The sequence below is a fragment of the Athalia rosae genome, chromosome 4, assembly GCF_917208135.1.
Source record: "Athalia rosae chromosome 4, iyAthRosa1.1, whole genome shotgun sequence".
In the NCBI taxonomy this organism is placed as follows: domain Eukaryota; kingdom Metazoa; phylum Arthropoda; class Insecta; order Hymenoptera; family Athaliidae; genus Athalia; species Athalia rosae.
The window spans coordinates 4,633,737-4,651,779 of NC_064029.1; the positions used below are offsets into that span (position 1 = coordinate 4,633,737).

The 18,043-nt window shown below is 38.1% G+C and overlaps 1 protein-coding gene across 2 annotated transcripts; it reads right to left on the bottom strand.

Moving 5' to 3' along the window:
• Window positions 1-7,883: 7,883 nt before the first annotated feature.
• On the bottom strand, window positions 7,884-16,821 carry LOC105688968. 2 transcript variants are annotated; one of them, XM_012405647.3, is made up of 21 exons: window positions 16,395-16,807; window positions 14,702-15,094; window positions 14,468-14,571; window positions 14,206-14,378; window positions 13,363-13,566; window positions 12,544-13,080; window positions 12,281-12,468; window positions 12,043-12,085; window positions 11,673-11,840; window positions 11,464-11,590; window positions 11,117-11,329; window positions 10,842-11,012; window positions 10,580-10,756; window positions 10,366-10,517; window positions 10,207-10,289; window positions 9,806-10,138; window positions 9,399-9,666; window positions 9,216-9,301; window positions 8,915-9,134; window positions 8,366-8,802; window positions 7,884-8,155 (listed from the first exon to the last, which is right to left on the bottom strand). In XM_012405647.3, exons 2-21 carry the CDS (start codon window positions 14,944-14,946, stop codon window positions 8,023-8,025), a joined length of 4,062 nt encoding a protein of 1,353 aa, XP_012261070.2. In that variant the 5' UTR covers window positions 14,947-15,094; window positions 16,395-16,807; the 3' UTR covers window positions 7,884-8,022. The 2 variants fall into 2 exon arrangements, with proteins under 2 accessions (XP_012261070.2, XP_012261068.2); XM_012405645.3 differs by having other exon boundaries at window positions 12,544-13,566; window positions 16,395-16,821.
• Window positions 16,822-18,043: the final 1,222 nt, after the last annotated feature.

Consider the following 18,043-nt stretch of genomic DNA (forward strand, 5'->3'; position numbering starts at 1 on the left):
TTTCGCGCGATTTTGGCAGATTTGAGAGTCGAAAAACACCAAAGACTATAGTCTTTGCTCATTTCTCGCGCGATTTTGGCAGATTTGAGAGTCGAAAAACACCAAAGACTATAGTCTTTGCTCATTTTTCGCGCGATTTTGGCAGATTTGGAGGTCAAAAAACACCAAAGACTATAGTCTTTGCTCATTTTTCGCGCGATTTTGGCAGATTTGAAAGTCGAAAAACACCAAAGACTATAGTCTTTGCTGATTTTTCGCGCGATTTCGGCAGATTGAGGGGTCAAAAAACACCAAAGACTATAGTCTTTGTACATTTTCCGGATTGAAAAACACCAGAATTTTTCTAGATTTCTTGCAATGTTTTCCCATTTTTTTCCGATTCTTCAATCGATTTTTCAATTACCGCATCTTATGTACCTCTTTGAGGCGCATTTGAAACTGAAGGTACATCATTCCAGGTTCATTCCCGATCTTTCTCCGATTTTTTGCAATTTTTTCTGATCTTTTTCGATTTTTCCTGGATTTTTGAAATCATTTTGCACTTCAGCCGCCCCTGGAACGGTGTGGGCCGAGAAAATTAATTGTCCGGCACTATTTTTAGGCCCCGCCCTTAAATGACCACGTGACCGGTCTTCGGAATACAGCTAGCACCATGTGGCGGAATTTTCGTGAACTAAAATCCTAGGTTTCTTGCCCCTTGACGTCAGGCAATGTGATGCGTGAAGGAGATGTATTTCGTGTCAATACTTTTCCGGTTTTGCTTGAAATCAGACAAAACTTATGCGTTCAGAAAAAATTGCAAAAAATCAGGGAAAAATCGGGAATGAACCGGGGATGATGTACCTTCAGTTTCAGATGATAATGCGCCTCTAGGAGGTACAGAAGATGCGGTAATTGAAAAATCAATTGAAGAATCGGAAAAAAATCGGAAAAAAATAGGAAAAAAATAGGAAAACATTGCAATATATCTTGGAAAATTCTGGTGTTCTTCACCCCGAAAAATGTGCAAAGACTATACTCTTTGGTGTTTTTCACCCCGAAAAGTGTGCAAAGACTATACTCTTCGGTGTTTTTTACCCCGAAAAATGTGTGAAGACCATAGTCTTTGAATTAGGAGAACGAATACCTTACCTGTTGCTCTAAAAAATGCCAAATATGGCCTCAAATGTATTACACCATTCAGGGAAAAAATCTTCGACCGATTAGTTTTCAGTAATTGCTGCATTTGTTCATAATATCGCACAGAGACCCGTAAACTTTTGTTTTACTTAACATCTCAATCGATTATCGCTCAATTGCTACACGAACGATTCGGACTTCAATTATTCGATTGATCATGATTAATTAACAAGTGCATTAATTCAGATACAGAGCGGTATATGTATAGTAAGCGAACGAATTGCAGCCAATCACGAAACGTCCGATCGGGGGCCTGTAATTTGGTATATGGTTAACAGAGTACATTCATGTCGCAGGTTTTCCGTCTTGGATTCCACGGCAGTTCAGCTTCGGCCATAGGAGCGGCGACACCAGGAGCGACGTCAGTAGCAACGCAGATCCTTCAGAGCGACGATGGAGAGAGCGAACGGTGAGCAATCTTTCTTACAAATTTTATTTGAATATTGCTTAAATCGGTTACGCGAACTTCTAATATGTATTTTGATCACGCGCTTCCGACAATTCGTACTAAAAACAGTTCTTATAAATATGCTCGCCCGGGTTCTGAACAATGCTTTAGAATTCTGAGAGATGACTTCAATTGAATCATACGCGTTTCAGTCCATTTTCCAGAATTTTAAGACAACTAATTAATCAATCTGACTGATACAAATTAGGTATAGCTATCATTCTTAATCAACTTTCTATGCGAAATCTTTCTAATTTGTTTCGTCCGTGAATGAAATACTTTTCAAAAATCACTCGAACGTCTGTTTGTTATTGTAGTTTGATTACGTTCTCTATTATATGAGCTCTGCTGAAGAACGTATTGCAAATGCACTCATTGCAGCTGCTGAAAATTTCCTCAGGATTCTCGGGATGATTTGACAATGATTCACTCAATTTCTTTCCGTGATGAAATATAGAAAGATTTATTGATCTTTTTCGTGGATACAAAAAGAGTATAAATATAAGTAATTGTTATATCGTACATGAATTGCACCCCCTTAGAAAAGATTTTTACAATAGTCCTTATAAAATCACCTAGTATTACCATTGGGTAATGGAGTTATTAAATTCATGCACCCCTTAATATAATCCATCAGACACGCCAATAAGGCAAGACAATAATTTATTATCACATAACTTGGTACAATTTATTATAATTCAAACGTCTTATATACTTATATACTGAATCATAAAATAAGTTATACATCAGGTTACATGATAGGTCATACATTAAGTCATGTATTGCGTTAACTAATTATTCATTTGTTATTTATGTTTCAGGTCGCAGTTCCTCCAACATTGTTACCCAGACTCCCCCTGTTCATCAGGGGGAGTCCAGGGACCCGTCCCCTGGGACTGCGCGGCCTCCCACCGCCCCCGGGGTCCCAGGGGACCCAGTCCCTGAGGACATGTCTTCGGGGATGCGGTATCCCCGCTGGAGGGGATGCCATATCCCGAGGGACATGTCCTCGGGACTGGTCTTCGGGGACGCAAGTTCCCCCAGGGACACGTCCCCGGAGATGCGGTATCCCCGCTGGAGGGGATGCCGTGTCTTTGGGGGCGTGGCCTTGGGGGAATACGCGTCCTCGAAAATCCCGGGAAAAGGAGGCCTCAAGCGGACACTTTGTTTTTCGTTTCTCTAGAGAAATCAAGAAAACGAGTGACCGCTTGGGACCTCCTTTTCCCGGGATTTTCGAGGACGCGTATTCCCCCAAGGCCACGCCCCCAAAGACACGGCATCCCCTCCAGCGGGGATACCGCATCTCCGGGGACGTGTCCCTGGGGGAACTTGCGTCCCCGAAGACCAGTCCCGAGGACATGTCCCTCGGGATATGGCATCCCCTCCAGCGGGGATACCGCATCCCCGAAGACATGTCCTCAGGGACTGGGTCCCCTGGGACCCCGGGGGCGGTGGGAGGCCGCGCAGTCCCAGGGGACGAGTCCCTGGACTCCCCCTGATGAACAGGGGAAGTCCAGGGGGTCATAACTGCGGCGACAGCATATCCGAGTACCTGAAATATACGAAAAGTGCATTAATAATGACGTAATATAAGAATATGTTAATACCAATATGATATTGTATGTCAATATATTAGTTAAATGTTATATCATCTGTTAATATATTACTGCCAATGTGATGTTATAATATATTACATTGAATATATTTTTATAATATACTCTAACTTATATCGTACTGATACTTATTTCATACCTGCAAACGAATCGTGCGATGCCATGTAACTCCTGCCCTTCGTGGTTGGAAGTTGAATAAGTACTACGATGAACTAGGCACCCTGATGACTGATTGAAAGCCTGAAAAAAAATGTCATATAAGAAATAAAGTAAAATTGTAAACCTGAACCTAAGATATGTGAATAAATTTGTTGACGATATAACGTCGAAGATTATTTCTAAACCTTTGATAAATTCTCAAATCCTATGGATAGACGTATTATAGTGTTTGAACGCGAGGACCACAATCCCGCACTTGAGAACATCATGATGGAATAAGTACTAATACGAGAGTTCATTAACGTGTGATTAATTGAACCTAATTGTTCGAAATTTCAACGACAAAGAATATTCTTAGTATAAAGTTACGACGCCAACCTTCTCTATTCTGCATACGAGTGAATTTGGACATCAGATCCAGATTCCTGAGATTGAAAAATATGAATAATCTTTCTCAACCCAAAAAAACGGTAAGTCTACGGCCTTAGGTTTTTCTCAAAATTTCAGATGAAATTCAATAATTTTTTACATAGAATATTGATCTGAGGAATCCGAATTTGCAATTGAGAATGATCTATCTTTCAAATTAACCGAGTTATCACCAATTTTTCACTTCAAAATGTGATTAATTAAAGATATCTCGATGGGATATATTCCTAACTCAATTCAATCGACGTATTCGTATTCCTTGTGCAAAAATACGGAAGAAAAGTGTCCTGCAATTACTATTGCTATGCCAATGAATTATAATTATTAATTGTCATGATTACGGTGCCTCTAAATTTGGTTGTATTTTTTTGTGGCAAAATATTATGACCCTCATACCCCCCCAATAAAAAATACGAGGGATACAATTGTAAATAATCAAAGTTTTCCGCTTTTGCGAAAAGATCTCAATCTTTCCCACCAACGACTTTAAACGTTACTTCAAATCTATTAAAATTCTGCCTTCCTACCTCGAATTCATTGAGACGAATTGCGGAGCGAGACGAATCGGGAGCATCGACGCATGCACATGATAGTTACGATAAAAAGACATTGCTCACCACTGCTTATGGAAGAATTTCCGAGTTACGGAATTCACGAAATTCCCAATGAGATAGGTCTTTCTGTAGCTACTGATTGTTAAGCACTTTTTCCAAATAAGTAGATCAAACTGAACACTACTTCCCGAGTACTCAATCAAAACTGGAAACCGGACGCAACGTATAAAAGGTTCGTGTGAGTTAGTGAAGCAATATTCAACTGAATTTTATTAGAAAGATTGCTCACCGGTCGCTCTATCCATCGTCGCTCTGAGGAACCTGCGTTGCTACTGAAGTCGCTCCCGGTGTCGCCGCTCCTGTCGCCGGAGCTGAACTGCCGTTTCATCCAAGACGAAAAACCTGCGACACGAATGTACTCTGTTGACCATATACCAAATTATAGGCCGCCGATCGGATGTTCTGTGATCGGCTGCAATTCGTTCGATTACTCTACATATACCGCTTTGTTTCTGAATTGATGTACTCGTTGATTAATTATCATCAATCGAATGATTGAGGTCCGATTCGTTTGAATACCCCTTTGTATTTTTCCTGATTTTGTGGTCAAAAATCGATATTTTTTTAAGTTGGGTTTTGGATGCTATTCTCACGTACTTTGAACACCGCAATCCGAATCTTAAAGCGAAATTGATCTATCTAAAAAATTGATCGAGTTATCGCCAATTTATTGATCCAAAAAGTGAAAAAATTGTAATTTTTCGATGGGATTCATTCCTAGTTGCACTTACTCAACAAATTCGTATTCCTGGGGTTGAAATACTTCGGAAAAGTGTCCTGCAATGGATTTCAAAAATTCTTCAATTTTGGCTTGAAACTTGAAAACATCCAAAGGGCTATTTCCTTGATTCGGGGATCAAAATTCTACTTTTTTTATTATCGCGGTATGCCGGCTTATATTCGTTGCGAAAAAACAAATGTTAGTGATGACCTGCCTGTTTCAATACAATGATATACTAATTGAAATATTAATAATTTGAAAACGGAATAGCTGTGATACCTATCGTACGCTTGAAAATTACCGAATTATTTCTCTCATCCCCTTTCATGATGTACCAATAGCGCGATATACGAAAAAAAAAAAATATTCAATTTTTTTCATTTCGTACACTTAGCGCCTCTGATTCTGGACTACAGACCTATGCTTTGGTATGGCAAAGCTCGACAGAATTGATCACCTTCAGTGTACTCAGAACTATACTAAAGCATGTACTGAATTTTCACATATTTACTGCTTTAAACGTTTATATAGAAATTCGCGGAAAAATCACTGCAAGAGGATGCCGCCACTTAGGTGGATCAAAGGGGTGATTGATGAGGTGTGAACAAGATCTTTATCATGTGTAGACAGCTCGTCTGACACCTGCTCACAATAGGAGCAAGAGAGAGATCATTGCCGTGATTTCACACCTCAACACCTATTAAAAAGCCATAAATAATTATCTTTGAATTCCTGCGCGTGCCGGCCGTCACACCGTGCCTGACACACGTGCAAAAATTGGGTAGTGGGAGTAGTGGTGTCGTATTCCCTTTTGATTGGGTGAGCTCAAGCCTAGCTCCGAACTCCGCGCGGAGTGCATTCGGCTAATGTTTTTTAGATAGGGATTTCGATGCGGGAAAGCTAAGCGTGGTGCGAGCGCAGGGCGTGAGGCGTTACGCCGCGCAGCGGTACGAATACGAACGAGATCGAGAGTGCTCGAGCACAGAAAACTAGCAAAGATTATAATATCTGTCGTTTTTTAATCACAAAATTCTAAAGAATCGCCCAAACAATTAGCAAAGACTACAGTCTTTGGTGTTCTCTCAACCAAAATCCTTCAAAGCTTCCGAAAAACTAGCAGTCTTTGGCGTTTTCTCAACTCGACGTAGCATCGAAATCATACCATTCGATTGATTATTCAATTGAATAAATACTTGATGATTAATTACATTAATGAATAAATAAATGAATGCTTTCAAAATAACAGGAAATTATCAAATGGTTCAAAATACTATCAACAATAATTAATTGTTTGATTACCGAAACCCTCCGCAATCATAGACGCGACTGTTGCTTCACATTAAGAGTATGTAGGCATCACGTCTGAATTTCTAATTCAATAAATAGATAAATAGATAACTAAATAAATAACTGATTAAATAAATAAATGAACACATGAATTTAGAAGCATCGAAATCATACCAATTAATTATTAATAAATTATTAATCACTACATAATATTATGTCAGAAACCAAGTGAAATTGTAAAATGGAACCTCAATCATGTATACCAATAAATTCATTCATGAAATGGCAATGAAGCATAATTTTAAACCATAATTCAATTATGATCAATTAGGATTTATTTGTAGATTCTCTGCTCAAATCATTGCAACAATTCTTATATAATTTTTCGGAATATGACTATTACAATTTATCCAATAGAGCTCGGAGAATTATCGTCAGTTGAGTTGCTGAGTATCAAGAACTATCGGACTTGAGACAAATAGAATCAAAATAGTCTTTCAAGTCTACTACCTCATCTATACCGGTTTTTCATTGAACGAAAATCGCTTTTGCGCCGGCCGGAGCATATAATTCATCGATATATTTATTCTTCCAAGACAATGCCAGAGGTGGGTTTGTCGACGAAAAACTCGTATAAAAATGAAATGAAAGACTTGCATACCGACTATTTTTCGAGGGATTCTTTGAGATTTCAGGGGGTGAAAACACCGAAGACTACAGTCTTTGCCAATTTCTCGAACGATTCTTCGCGATTCCGCGGTGTGAAAAATGGGCCAAGTAATTCTTTTCCCAAAATTGAACAAGTTATCACCAATTTATCGATCTAAAAAGTGAAAAATCAAGGATATCTCGACAGGATTCATTCCCAATTTAATTCATTCGACGTATACGTATGCTTTACGCAGAAATATTCGAGAAAGTGTGTTGCCATCGATTTCCAAAATCTATAACTTTGTGCCTCAAAAAAAGGCTAAACGTAAAAAATCAGAAGACCTGGCTATACTTACATGTTACTACCTTCCGTGGGTCTCAGGTCGCAATAGCTTCCTATATTACTGATTTCAATATTTTGGTCTATAAAATCGAGGAGTGGGGGCAACTCAATACATCGGTGATAAGCCATGCGGGTAATGTTGATGTTTCATCAGATTATCCAGAAAAAAGAGTCCTTCTACGAATATTCGCGGCAATTTATTAGTCTGATGATTTTTCAACGTAGCTTGGTCTTAGGAATTCGTTTTCAGGATCTGGATCGAGCCAACTTCTCAAACAAAGAAATCACGACTGTTTTTCTCTTTCCAAGAACATCTTTCACGAGATCTGAGGACTTGATGTTAGACTTCTCTGCAGAACTCGCTAGTCGATGCCATTAGGAACGGGTTTTGTGATAGATCATGAAAAAAAAGCTTCATTAAGAACAGTTGAAACACACGTTCGGATTTGCATGTTCTGTTTTTATTCGCCTTACGAAGTAATAACTACATACTTTATTACACATAATTAAACGGATTTCATCTTCTCTCTATGAATATGGTGATTAACTTTACTGCAATATAAAACATAAAATAACGTTCATTTACAAGAATCAAATGACTCCCATTTGTGCTTCTTGGCTTGTTGTTTGTCATCAAGACTCTCTGATGTTCTGCTCATCAGCCTGGGAATCCTCTTTGCTTTCAGGTAGGACATTGTATCACTCGACGATCTATTCCGATAATAAGAAAACTCTTACAGAAAGCTCAATAACCACCAATCAACACTCAAAACAAAAATCACAGATCGGACCAGGGTGTCTACAGGGATTCTGTTCATCAACTAAAAATTATCGTTGTTACCCTGAACTAATAATTCCCAAAACTTCGAATCCCTGTAGTCACTCTGTAGTCGTATTTCATTGTAATCCAGGAAGACATACCTGTTGCCTATTTTTCCGTCAACTGACATTTCTGTTTGACTATTCTCATTCGAGCTGGAACTTGATATAGTTGAATTATTAGCAAGGACTTGTTGGGTCCCACTACGGTTCGATGATTCAATCGATGTCTCTGCATTATCTCCAGAACTTGCCGTTCCTGAACTGCTTCGCGAGTCCGTTTCCGCATTTCCTTTCTTCTGACTTGCTGCTTCTGATTTGGCTGATTTCATTTCAATAGTGCTTTCTGGTTTTTGTAGCAGTTTTCCCTCTTGGGTTGGAAACGTTAGAACGGGTAACAATATATTCCGGTCTCCTTTTGTTGCATTCATCAATCTGACTAATAACTTAGAAAGTTCCTCCCGCTTGCGCGTGACAACGATCTCTTCAAACCACTGCTTCAAAGTCTTTATTGGTGGCATGTAGTTCGTTATAGGATCCTGGAATCAAACATTATTCATCAATTAGGGAACCTTCTTTTCATGCAATGGCAAAATAATCAAGGTATTTTGTAACGCTACCAAAATACTTTAGGCAATTCAATGAACTTACACTGAAGAAGCTCTCGACGTATTGGAGAACATATACACCACAATCAGTGAAATTGGTTTGTTGCGGTACCTTAGGACATGCACCTTTTATCGTGTCTTTTGAAAATACCTTCTCAGTTCCCATTTTCGCAAGGTATTCACAACTCAAATAATCTCTGAGTGTCGCTACAACTCGAGATCGACTGGCTCCCGCCAATGAATCGAAAATTAAAATACAAGGACTGAAAAAAAATTACAGTAATTCATATCGGCATCAACTAGGACCTCATTATGATCGGTATACGTTCAACAATAACACTCACAATCTTTCGATTTTTTCAAGCGCGGAATTTGGTGGTGGTGGTTTTGGTGCTTTTTTGCTGGCTGCATCTCCATCTTCAGTTTCCTCCTGAAATTTGTAGTAGAAACAGTTGATTAAAATTAAATGAATGTTGATACTTTAGGACCGAGACTGATGGTGTGTAGATATGTTAATAGTCACTCACGTCGTCGTCACTGTCCATTTCCAATTCGTCATCATCTCCCTCAGCTTCATCTCTCTCAGATCCCTCATCACCGGGGTCTAAAGTGATGGTGGCAGTCACAGGTGTGATTGTTGTGTTACCAATAGTAACAGCTTGTAACTTCAACTCTTTCGCTTTTTTACTTTTGTGTACAATTTTCTTTACGTCAGACTCTTTTGTCGGTGTTGGAGCCACGCGAACTTTACCCACAAAACCAGGGAAACAGATTATAGCTAGGAACCAATGGGCGCTGAAACATTCATGATAGAAGGGTTAAAAATTTTCAAATAATCGAAAATCTAAAATATTCTATGCAATAAACCCGTTTTTAATGTCTTCGAACCTTCATTCGTGATTGTTTTAATGAGATAAGTGGGGTTAATACGTACTGTTCGTTGATGGGAATAACAATAAAGTCCTTTTCAAATATATTCACATTTTTGGTCCATTTCTGGACTCGAGCATGCCGTTTAGCAGCCGGTGACAGTGGTGTAGCGGTATCTGCAGCAGGTGCATGTGGACTTGTCAGTCTTTTGTAAAAATACGAACTAAATACGTGAGTTCGGTTTTGATCCTCCTCAGATAAAACTTCCAATGTCAGATACTTCAAGTAAAAGTCAATGATAACGTCATTTAAAAACTGGTCTTCCCCCAAGCAAGCATAATCTTCGGTGTTTATTGCAATTCCGCCTTTGGCTGGTGGTGGAGGATACACCATTATCCTGTAAGAATGTTCGATAATTAAGGAGTTGTGAATACTCATTGTAAATATCCACATCGCATTACTCACGTTTGAATTCCACCATTTGCAGTATTGTTAGTCGTCGATGTCGTTTGTCCTGGTCTTTTCGTCATACTTGAAGTGTTCAAACTCTAGCAAGAAAAATAAAATCATCAATTTCGGATTAGAACCCGCTGAATATAAAACAGGCCAACAAGGCTTACTTACATCTTTTGGTGATGCTCTAACAAGAATGTCATTGGCCTCTTTGCTGGTCAATTCAATAAGTAAGTCATCTGGCGAAAATATTGTTTTCAATATCAATTTTGCTTCTTCCTCTATCAGTTCAGGCAAAAGCGTTATACGCTTATGTGTGTGATCTGAAAAGATAATTAGTCAGATTCTTCTGCTGTAATACCAGTTATATCTACCGAATCATTACCTCTTCCAGCTGGGTCATAATAAGGTCCTTTTGGGTCTTGCATCCCTAATAGTTCACGAATCATACCCCCTGCGTTTGTTGTTGTGTAGAAGAACAACACGGGCATTGCTCTTCCAAAATGTATAAGCACATTCACTATGTCTTTAAATTTTACCTCCAAAGGTACGAAATTCGTATCTATTGATCAACAATAATTGTTGGTTTAACAAAACTCATTCACTGAATGGTAATATGATAGAACGAATTAGTGAAATTCACGTACCATCTTCAAGCAGTGGAACGCCAAATCTAACGCCACTTTTTGATATAATTATTCTTTCTTGAGGAATATATTTGTATGAGCCTATCCTCACTGTTCTACAAATAAGTGAAGTGTGAGGTACTTGAATTGATCCATCCGCCATGTTTGGTACATCAGACTCTCTACCTCCGCCTGCGAAATCAAACAATAATTAACATTTTTAAACATACTAATTGCTGCAGGCACATCATCACAAACTTCGCTAAATTTGATAGTGGCATGGAAACGTTTCGCACCTTTTATGCCTCCCTCATTGTTAATATTACGTTTACCAACGTTAGTAACGGAATTGTTGGTAATAACTGGTTCTTTTTCTGAAATCATTTCCATTTCTGTCTGATGGCGGATATGAGCAATGCTGGTTATTATCGAAGTACTATTCTCTGTTTCAGATTTCTTGAATTTCCCTTCGCTTTGTTCTTCATCGTCAGATGATATGGTAAGACATTCTGTAGAAGAATTCAAACTTGCATAAAGATGCTAAAATGTCGTACGTTTATTGCCATGTACCAAAAAATGATTTTCGTTTTTTGTGGTTACAGTAAACGTACGCAACTCAAAATATCTAAAGCTTTTCATTCACCTGGCTCTTTGATAAGTCTTGTTTTAGTTAGGGGTCTACCTCTTCCCCTCCCTCTTTTAGCAGTCAGTGAAGCTTCCCGTTCTAGTTTTAGTGTTCGATTCTGATCGTTATTTTTCTTGTAAAATGTCTGGAAAAGTGATAGAATTTCAAGTGATTATCGATGCTAGAATGCTGAATCGACTTATTTATGCTACTATCTCTACCCTTACATTAACAGCAATCATGTTTTCTTTTTTAGCTTGTGAGTCTATCCCCATAGAGATTGCTTTAACATCCTCTGGGAGTGGTCGCGTACAACGTTGGCATCGATTAAAATCCATTGAACTGATTCCACAGTTTGGACAAACAGCTAGCTTTCCTTCCACGTATTTGGGTTTCTGTTATCGCGGATTTATAATAAATAATACAGCAATGAGAATGCAATGAATACACATTAATAAGTAGAATGTCATGACAAATCCATCAGCAAATTTTTAGCCAACTATTTGTAATGTATAATTGTATTTTCAAAATTATGGTTCACGCTATATTATTCGTTAGTAGGAGGTTCAGCAAATACCGTTAACGAAAATGACTTACCTCCTGTGGGGTCATCGAAGAATTACTGCTCTCTTCAGACGGACTATAAAAACAAGTAATTGATTAGGATTGAACGCTGATGCCAGCAAACGCACCCCTCAATTTCGTCATTCAAGTATAACTTAATACTTTAAGTATAACCAGAAACTTAAACTTGGAAATACATAGTAAGACGTTGCTATTTGTTTTTTCCATCAGTGCACAGAATACTAACAAGAAGCGTTGAATCAAAACTCACCTACATATTGGTGAGGAACCATCAGGACTTGTCGCTACCTTATCCAGCGATAGATTACTATCACTTAATTCACTACCCTCTCCAGAATATAGATGTTTTCCTGGTCCAGCTTCAACAATGTAGTTTATGTGACTGGTACTGTCATTAATCAAAGCAACGTTTGTATCCGCACCAAATGGTATATTCACCTAGCAAATATATTTTCAACTATAGCTTAAGTAAGATATAAACTTTTTTGTCTGATTTAGAATTGTATGAATTACCTGGTCTAGTAAATCTTGCACTGTGCATTCTTCATTGGGTATGTCAAAAGTAATTAATCTTTGTTCCCCATTGTGTAAGATTACTAACATTTTCGCTGTGTTACCATCTATTTGGTGTTGGACGATACAAGACTGAGGACTATCGATTGTTTTTTGTAAGTATAAGAAGCTCCGATTACCAGATTCATTATCCGTTTGCGATCCACAACTCTGTTGTTTCATGTTGTTAGATTCTTGATTGTTCTGATTATTTTCAGGTGGATCAACTTCCATTGGCTGTGGAACTGGAGAAATGTGAACTTGATGTTGCTGTCTTTGCTGGGGTGTCATCATCATTGGCTGCCTCTGAAGTTGAGCATGTTGCTGGGGTGTCAAAATCATTTGCATTTGTCTCTGTTGGCAAGCATTAGATGCATTTTGTTGGCGTTGTGCAGGGCTGTTTGAGATCTGTTGTCTTTGTTGTTGAGGTGTTACTGTCAATTGTTGTCGCTGCTGTACTATATTTGCTCCAATATCTTGTGATCTTGGCTGTGGACTCTGTTGAAGTATTTGTCTTTGAAACTGTGATGTCATTGCCATTGGTGATTTTTGTAGCTGTTTCAACTTGGCTTCTTTTATTTTTTCACTTAAATACTGCTCTTCAGGCATTTGACGGGCAATCGGATTTTTTGGTACGTTTAAATTTAGCAAATTTCTTGCCTGAGGTGGGTTTGGGCGAACGACATTCCGGCCCTGCCTAGCTGGAGTTTTAATTACTGCTGGTCCATTGGGACCATACGTTTTGGGACGAAATATAGTATTAAGATTCCTATTATTTACCAAATTTGTATCAAGTAGCCGGTCTTCAGGAGAATTAACTATGTTTTCAAGTTGCTGACTCGAGCTTGTTGCTGCTGTCACTGCTGTTGCATTGGTCACTAACTGCCTGTTTTTATTTTGATACCGAATGGGTATTTTTTTTGCTACTGGGGTTAATGCTGATTGTTCAAGTGAATCACGATGTCCTGAAGAATTCATCGCCACCTAATTGCAAGAGATTTTCGAATGTCAGAAGAATTTTATCAATTATATTAGAGAACAATTGTCAAAACGACTCCAAGACCAATGAAGAAATAATCATGTCACTCTACCACTATCAACGACGTAATGTGGGAAACAAATATGCAAGCTTAATCTGAAACTAAAACATCTAAAACTTTACATTAAAGTAGGTCACACATATGTACATGCATAATAAAAGTTTAGTGTCAATGAGTTAAAAAACAATTTACCAGACTTCACAATGAACTAACATAAGATTTCTAGAATAATCCGTTAAATAGATGCTTCAAATAGAAGCATAATAAACATGCATATCAAGTAATATGAATTCTGTATCTGGACTTAGCATAATCAACATAAGTTCATCATGCTACAAACTGCAAAGACGACACAAATAAGTAAGTAGTAAACGTGCAAGTAATAAACATGCATGCTACAATACAAGCTAAATGATATTCATAAAATATGGTCTCCTGAATTATAACACTTAGCTCAATGCACATTTACTATTGTAATGTTGAAAAAGGTGAAATATGAATTAAAAGTTGACAACCATGCTAGAATAAATTTGTAACATTTTAAACTACCACTGATCCATTGATCGAGAAAAAGCCTTCTTACTTGTGACGAGACATTGGTTTGATGCTGATTTCTCATAGGAGTGCTGTATTGGGGTCTGACTGGTGTCAATGTGTTTTGCTTTAAGACTGCTTCATAATTGATATTCTCCTGCATTTTCACCCATTGCATATTTTGTCCCTGGGCAGTATTATTTGGCGGTACCTTGGGGGTACCTGAATAAAAATAATAATATTGAACATCTGGCATGGTCATCCAATTGCATTCGTTTTTTAAATGACTATGGAAATATCAATATCCTCACCCTTGTTTTCCACAATATTGACAACGTTTTCGCCCACTATCTGAGCACTGACAGTATTCTTTAGAACGTGGGATTCGTTTGTTTTAATTATGTAAACGTTTTGCCTGAAACAACATATTCTTGATGTAACCCATTTCCTTATGAATTACTTCTTTAAAAATTATTTCAGAATGAATATTACATTTATATCACAATATTGTTATGAGAATTGAAACCAAGTATGCAAGGATTTACCGTTGATCTATATGATTTGAGGCAAGCTGCCCACCAAGATTTATTGTCTGTGGAGTAAAGAGAGGTTGGTTTTGACTTTGTGTTCCTGCAGTATATGCAACTAATTGTGAAGAGCCATTCAATCCATTATTCAGATCCTCAAGTACAAACTGCACACTTTGTCCTTCTCCAGAACAGATTCTTTGGACATCTTCTATGGTTATTGGGTTGTTGGGATTGGTCACAATGTTAAAATATTGTGCCATATTATTTAAAGGTATGCTACGCAAGAGCAGGTTTTCCTTGGAACAAGTTTACTAGTGTTTTGTTTCTAGGTACTGGTTCCTTTTCATGTACCATAACATTACAGTCATGCCAGGATAAACTGCCATCCAGATAACATGACGCTGTTACCTGTTGATGAAAAGAATTGCTTGGATCACATAGGACTGTGAACCATTGGATTTTAGATAATGTGGCAAAATTTGGTAACAGTTTTATGAAGGAGATTGACACTATGCAGATGACAAAGTTTTCTACATTTTGGTAACAGCAGTTGAAATAATTTCTCAACACAGAATTGTTCAAGACTCTTTGATATCCCTGCAGAAGTAGGACTCAGAGCTTGAATGCTTGTTACTTTTTTGGAATAAGGAGAACACACTGTCGGTGTATTAAATTTTTTTTATTTCTTAACAATAATGTAAGCAGATTAAATATTTTACACTAGAGTAAGGAATAAGAAGTTCTTAAATCCTTGAAATAACTTGTAATACTAATAAATTCGAATTCGATTCTCATGCTATATGACATGCCTCAAATACTACTGATTGAATTACCGTACATCAAACTCAGTATCTAATGGCATTCGGTTTGTTAATAGTACCACTTGTCTGTATTTACTGCTGACGGTCTACGTAGCCATTCAATTTATTTTATGGTTAGTACCATGGAATCATACGAGTTCTTATACTATTCCAACAGAATTTCCTACTTTTTAAAAACACATGTCTAATTATCTACAATACAGGAAAACGTATCCCACCACACACTTTACGGTACACGGATCTAAATTCTTTGTTCGAGGCTTCTAAACTAACGCTTTGCTCTATTGTATATATAACCAGATGCGATTCGTTGGTGTGACTCTTCATGGAAACCAAATAATCGTTGAATTCGGTAAAATGAATCCAGCCAATTCTATGGTTTTTAAAGTAATTCCAATTCATAACAATTTAATGGATATCCAAAAGTTTCGAGTAATGAGGAAAACCGAATTCAAAACGCAGGTGTAAGTATATCATAACCTAGAAATTAATGAGCAACAAAAGCTAATTAAGCTGCACAAAGTAAATATGGCCAAATAGTCTACAAGAGGAAGACGAGCTGTTGGATTGCCAAATCGAATAGTTCTGACATTCACGAGAAAAATTCAATCATGTTGAGTCGCATGGTGGTTCCATTGAATAAGTAGCAACCAGAAGTTTAGAATTGTGAGCGAGCGGCTCCATAACCTCGTTATTGAATAATACCTTGTAATTTTCGGTTGAACTTATTTATTATCCCTGATCAGGGTGGTTAATGATAAACTGATTCCACGCAGATATGTATTAATCGAGCATGCGGCATTACCAATTTTTGGATGAAAATGCAGTCGGATCCGTGACAGTAAAGAGATTTACGAGATGTCTAAACGACGAACGAAGATACTTACGATTATTTGACCGATGCAAAAATCGATGCTTAATACACAGATGAAAATTAGGTTGACGTGTAAGCACTTCTACGGTTACTTGTTCATATTCACGTAAGTAAATAACAACTGCACTTCGCCATTTTATGTATTTCATATAACGTTTTTATGTGAACGAATCGCGAAGCAAGGTATAGGCTCAATGTGTTTACGCCATTGCTTTAGCACTTCCGCTCTATGGTGTCGGGTTGGAAAATGATAAAACGCGCGAAGGGTTGAAGAATGACGAAATGCTATGACAAAACCAGTTTGCAGAGTCTCGAGTGTCTCTAGGATCAGAACACGGTGGATCAAAAGGTCCGGAGAAGAAAGCACCGAATTTTGAATTAAAATGCAAACCATCTTCCTTTCAGGACTACAATGTTACTACTACTATACTACAAGAGTGCTGTAGTACCGCTGCGGTACTATGAGAAAGGCGGGCAAAATGAATGAAGAATAATCAAAGATGTTTCGCCTATTTTTAAACTATCAATTGGTCTTATGCACATTCGATTCTCCATTGAAAGTTTTGAGTATTCTCTAAGCTTGATTCGCAAAGAAATTTTAAGTTTTCCGCCATAGAGAGTAAAGTAGCTTTTTGAATTTCAAATTTCATCGTCACCATCGACATATTTTATCAATCTTTTAATCGAGGGTTCGATCCATTGATAGGCGGCGAGGCGTTACTTGAATTGCATGCAATTAGGCGCAGCGCGGTAAAATGAAGCTTGTGAATTGAATTGCTTACCATCACGAGCCATTGATCGTTGAGATATTTTGAATTTAAAAGAGCAGGTCCTTGGTATTCTGATGATACCGGCAATTTCAAATTTGCCAATAATCTTTTTTTGCAATGTAATCCCAGCAGAATGAAACAAAGAGGGCAACTGGATCAAAAATCAGCATAAGTTAATTAATGAGCGACTGCAGTAATCATCTGTACGGTCAAACATTACAGTAGGGTGTTCATTGACCTGCTGGGAGGAGTCCTTTGAGTCGAAACTACATACATTTTCCACGTTACCTTCACCCCAGCGTTTCTTGAACCCAACTGAGAGTCAGTATCATTTCCTGCTTCACAGTCAGGCTTCTAATTTTCTGAATGAATGATAGACATGTCCCTCTCGTTCTCCTTGAACACCTACGCAGTGAAAGTGTTGTTTGTGGTTTGACTTTCGTCTCTAACTACACCCATCCAAGTTAGGCAACACGTGCTGATGCATAATGCACTGCAACTATTCCAGTTTCCAGCTCTCAGACCGGACGTACATCTCTGTATATTTACCGAGCCATCGATATCCCATTAAAAAGCCATATCCTTCACGGATACAGTGCAGGCTATTTTGTTGCCAACTCAAAACCGGATGAAATAGATTCATTTTTCATTTTTAGTTTATCTTGGGGATAGTAAATCTCTACATAAAATTGCATACCAGTTATGTATGTTCTTGCATACATAACTACATGTATACTACATGCATGTATACCCAATTTTTCAAGTATATGAGCTCACCAGGCGAAGATCTGCCGAGGCTGATGGCCTGCAGTCAATGTCCTCAAACGAAAGTGGGGACTGCGGCCCCTCCATTGACCGTGTCGTGGAGTCTATGTAGGATTTCAACAGGTCA

Excerpts from the sequence above, each read along its gene's own strand:
- LOC105688968 (XM_012405645.3), bottom strand. The coding sequence starts at position 14,946 with ATGGCACAATATTTTAACATTGTGACCAATCCCAACAACCCAATAACC. Across the intron at positions 12,469-12,543 it reads TGCAAGATTTACTAGACCAG|GTGAATATACCATTTGGTGC; the intron begins GTAATTCATACA and ends TATATTTGCTAG. Across the intron at positions 9,135-9,215 it reads CTTGAAAAAATCGAAAGATT|TCCTTGTATTTTAATTTTCG; the intron begins GTGAGTGTTATT and ends ATTTTTTTTCAG.